We start from the raw sequence: 5,120 nt of genomic DNA, 5'->3' as shown, positions 1-5,120 counted from the left end.
TATATATATACACACACACACACACACACACACACACTACCGAAGTCCATAAAGTCTGCTAATTAGAAACAAATTGTAGACACAAGAATTTTAACGGGGTCGAACGTAAGCACATAGATAATGGCGCGTAATTGTGTTACTAGTGCTGCGCGGTGACGTAATTTCGTTTGTCCAGCGTGTAGTAACGACCGCTTCTCCGCTCCAACTCGAATATCGCGAGGAAGAGGTGTGCACGATCGATTCGCGGCTATAAGCGGTACGATGCCATCACTTGCCGTCAAGCGCGCATTCCCGAGCTTTAAAACGGCGAAAGGGAGCACGCGGTGAGACTTAATCGCTTCCACGGTGTGTAATAAGGTTAAGTTCGTACGAGCGTGGTGCGAAAACGTCCGAGCGTTACGCTGATGAGAACCGAGCCGTCGTCGACGGCGACGGCGACGGCGACGGCGACGACGACGACCGAACACGCGTGTAAACGGCTTTTAACGTGCGGTTAGTGGCACGAGCGCACGCACGGAGATATTCGACAGGAGATAACATAAAACATGATAATAACGCCGATGACACCGAACCGTTATTGGCGGAAAAACGTCGCTTTCGTCTGGTGAAAGTAAAACGAGAAATTATTAAAATGACATGACGCGCACGATACGGCACATTATGCGCGATTACGTACTCGCGGAATTAGATATGCACAGATTCTTTTTATAACAATGAAAAAAATACGTTCGCGTGTCCAGTATAAAACTATTCGAGTAATACAGAGAAATACGGGCGTGGATTTGATATACGAGTACGTGTAGAGAGATTTACATTTAACGTTTTTTTTTTTTTTTTTTTTTTTTTCTAGAATAAGACATTCAGATGTTACAACTTTTAAGAGGCACGGTTCAATAACGTTTTATCAAAGTGCATTTGGTTGCGCGTATTATTAGCTTGTTATCAGTTATATGTAAGGCACATTAATGTTACACTGTTATCCAATATCGCGATTCAGACGATAACCTTCATCATACAATTTATTGATTGGAATTAATTCTATCGTATTTTGTTTTTTGTAGTACAGTCTTTTATTATATAAACACATAAAATTTGGAAAATTCAAGTATTCTTCACATTCTATTTCACTGACTTTATAATAATTTTTGTTCGATCTATTATACAGTGTATATTAATCCTAGTTATACACACTTTTCTTTTACTTTTGATAGTCGATATACACACTCGGATAAAAATGGACATATTTCAATTAATTTTTTTTTTCAATCGATGGAAAATTGATTAAGGAACAAGTCCATGACGTGTTAAAGTCGATAGAATTAAAGATATATAGTCGTATATATATAAAATTCAAAGAAAAAGAAAAGTTCAGAAACACGAAAAAATCTCAATTTAACAAATTGCATTGAGATTTCTGGGATCTTAGTGTATAGCTAGAGTTAAACCGAGCACTGATTTAATCTAAATGTAAAAGTAAAATGTAAATACTTTGAATTGTAAAATATATATTTTATGTAACAGTACAATAAAATATATTGAGAATTTTCACGATTTAATCGATTTCTAAATTCATATAAACACACATTTTTACATCAATTTGTGTTTTAATATTCATCAGTAAGCGCTGCATCCAATCGAATTCAATTTAGGTTTTTTTCTAACTTTACGTATGCATATAAAGCAATGTTTTTATTACAGAAAACCGTTGATAAAATCCTCTCGCGAGATATTATCTATACAGCGAGTTATGAATCTATATTCGTTTCTTGGGTGATTTAATGAATTGATTCAATTTCGAGAAACTTTTTGTTTACATCTAAATATTAGGTGTAGTAAAAAGTCATCGCGTATTTTTTAGCTCAAAGTTGTATATACAATATCTTCGTTAATAATGAATGAAATTCAAATTTAAAAAAAGGGTTTTAAAGCTTGAAATCTCTACTTTTAAAAGCTTATCACATTTTTTAAGTTTATATGAGTTTGATAATTTTTACATACCAAAAATTACGAGCTGAAAAAGACGAAAAATTTTCTTCTCACTTTGTGGATTTGTAACGTGTCCAAAAAAAAGTTGAGAAAATTTTCGATTACCTATCGTGAAAGCTTGATACTTTCCCTACAAAATCGTTTTTTTTTAATATTCCTACGACTTTTGATTACTGAGTTATCGCGGATTAAATAAAAGAATTATTTTGACTTTAATTGCTCATAACTCCATTAAAAATTGTCGTATCGTATAATTTAAAAAAGAGATTTTTAAAGCTGAAACTTTACTCTATTAAGATATATTTATATTGTTGGTAAGAAAGTAATTGCGGTTTTTACTGATAGATGTCTTTTAAAAATACGCGATGACTTTTTACTACATAAATATATGTTGGCATTATACCAATTTTGCTTTAATTAACTACCGTTCGCTATTTATTTACCTGATAAGAGACGGAGATTTATTTTTACTTTATTCGTTTATTACGCGGTTTAATTTTATGTTTATATTTATTCATTTTCCTTTATTATTTTTATTTTATTTTTGATTTCATACGCGATGATATAATCCTTTGCGCTTTCGATTGATTAAGACTCAATATAGTAGAAACATATGTTATTATTCTCTTTCAAGAGTAAATTCATTATGTTGATGCTTCTTTAAATGCTCGTTATTTGGCCCGAATATTTCCTTTTACTGCTTCCCAAGAATGAAGTTTATCGATGAGATACGTAAATACTTTGGTAAACTTGTATTATTCAACATCTTTTCCTATTAAAAATACTACACAAAAAGATGTCGCAACTCGAAAAAAAATTTATCTTTCCTTCCTTTCGTGCCTTCTCGGAGGTCGCTTTTCAATGACACCACAATACAGAATTATCGCAGACATTTCGCAAATTATGTATTGTGGATGGCATCGAATAACGTTCACCGCTACATAAACAGCATATTCTTATACGTATATCTTGATGAAAGTACTTATACAAATAATTTTTATTCAACTGCTTCTAGTTCGATCACTGTTGTTTCTTTCTCTCTGTCATTATAATCTCACAATATAATCGTCATATATTTTTAATATGGAAATTTCTTTTAATTTATTGAAAATTATCTCTTTTGATTAAATTATCTCAGTTGACATTTCCATACTGGAAAATAAATATACGCCAAGCGAAGGAACGAACAGCGAATGGAAACAAAAATTGTTTGTTGACATTCTGTTCCCTCATAGGCAGTGGCGTTCAGAGGAAGTTTTTAAACGAAAAATTACCTTCGAACTCTGTGTTTCGTTACTCGACCGTAATCACTACTTAGGTAATAATCGGTAATAACCGTTCGACAAGTAGAAAAGGAAACTCACCTTCGAGCTTCATGCCGACCTCGAGGCACTTCTGAAAGCGGCAGTAGGGACACCGTTTCCGCTGCGTCTTGTCGATATGACAGGACCTCTCAGCGACGCACGTGTAGACCTTCTTATTCTGGACGGTGCGCTTGAAGAATCCTTTACAGGACTCACAGGTGAGTAAACCGTAGTGATAACCGGACACCTTGTCGCCGCAGACGGGGCACAGCTCCTCGATGATGATATCCTTGGTATCCGGGAAATCGGACGGGCAGGGTATCGAGCCGGTGACGATGCCGACCTGGCCGACCAGTCCAGGGTGGCACATGGTACCGCCGCCGGTCGGGACCGCACCGGCGGCGACGTTGCCACTTCCCGTGGCGGTGGCCGGTCCTCCGCCGCTGACCGTGGCGTTAGCCGCGCCTGGACCACCACCTCCGGCAGTACCGCCGCCGTTGCCGCCGCCACCGCTGCTGCCGGTGTAACCGCCACCTCCGCCGCCACCGCCGTTACCTTCTAGACTGGTGGATGTACCGCCGCAGGCTCCGTTACCGCTTCCGGCTCCTGTTGGCGGGAACAGACACGTATACACCTTCTTGTTGGCGCAGATCTCGAGCGCCGAGGACGCGCCGCAGTTGCCGCCGACGCCGCCACCGCCGCCGCTACCACCACCCCCGTTATTACCGCCACCGCCGCCGTTGCCACCGCCGCCGCCGCCGCCGCCACCGCCGTTACTCCCCGTTTGAGGAAAAAGACACGTGTAGACCTTTTTGTTGCTGCACGGTGAACCGTTGCGCTTGAAGAAATTCTTACAGTTCTCACACGTGAGGAGACCTTGCAGACCGAGCTGATAGCTGGATATATTCTTGTGGCCGCACATGGGACACCGAAGATCCTCGAGAGGGGCGGAATCGAAGAAGGCGGCCTCGAAACTGGACATACCCTGCGACTGTCCCGCCTGATTGTGAACCGACTTTTGTTGCTGCTGCTGCTGCTGCTGCTGCTGCTGCGATTGGGATTGCGGCTGATGGCACATGGGCGATGGCGAGCTCTGCGCGCAACTGCTATAAGCCGACGAGCCGTAATGCGGCTGCGACTGTTGTTGCGGGGGCTGCTGCCCTGCGGTGGCTTGCGGGCTGCCCTGCGGACTCAGGTGGAACGGCGACATGCTCAGGGATATCAGGCCCGAATGCTGCTCCATCTCCAATAACATATCACCCATGCGCGAGAAGCACCGCACGACGAACGGACGTGCTCACGTATCGGCACATATATCAAACGGGGCTATTTAAAAGCCCCCTCCCCCTCCCCCCTCCGCCCCTTCTCAGATGCGGCCGACGCGACGATATAAAACGTTCCTTTTGATTTGCTTTGTTTTTTCTTTCTCTCTCTCTCTAACTATGTATATATATATATATGTATATAAATGTGTGTATATATATATATATATATATATATTCCTTTTTTCTCTTCCTAAAAGATCTCTTTATCGAATCTCTGGGCACCCTCCGTTGCGAGCGAGTATATATCGTCGTGTATATACGCTGATCAAGCTGACTTCTTCGGGATGATTAATAAATTACATCTGGGGGTATAACTGGATATATATTCGTGTCTATCTATTCCGTTCAGTTCGTCATATTCGCGGGACATCGCTCCCGATCCGTGATTGGCGAGTCGCGAGAGAACAACAATTCACCGGTTGGTCTAATGTTTCGCAAAAAGTAACCTGGAGCACCCGCTGACGTCGTCCTCGACGACGGTAACGATGACGTAGACGTCAACAAA

The 5,120-nt window shown here is 40.9% G+C and overlaps 1 protein-coding gene across 1 annotated transcript in view; it reads right to left on the bottom strand.

Moving 5' to 3' along the window:
* The window catches only part of LOC108746066 (nuclear hormone receptor FTZ-F1-like), a 31,544-nt gene extending 26,796 nt beyond the window's left edge, over nucleotides 1-4,748 (bottom strand). The window contains exons 1-2 of the mRNA XM_018482589.1: nucleotides 4,018-4,748; nucleotides 3,351-3,789 (exon numbers count right to left, since the gene is read on the bottom strand). Of these exons, the coding sequence (XP_018338091.1) occupies nucleotides 3,351-3,789; nucleotides 4,018-4,554 (976 nt within the window). The 5' untranslated portion in view covers nucleotides 4,555-4,748. The remainder of the gene's footprint in view (nucleotides 1-3,350; nucleotides 3,790-4,017) is intronic.
* Nucleotides 4,749-5,120: the final 372 nt, after the last annotated feature.

This window comes from Trachymyrmex septentrionalis, unplaced genomic scaffold (genome assembly GCF_001594115.1).
Source record: "Trachymyrmex septentrionalis isolate Tsep2-gDNA-1 unplaced genomic scaffold, Tsep1.0 scaffold16, whole genome shotgun sequence".
NCBI classification, from domain to species: domain Eukaryota; kingdom Metazoa; phylum Arthropoda; class Insecta; order Hymenoptera; family Formicidae; genus Trachymyrmex; species Trachymyrmex septentrionalis.
This window is presented reverse-complemented; position numbering and strand designations above follow the sequence as displayed.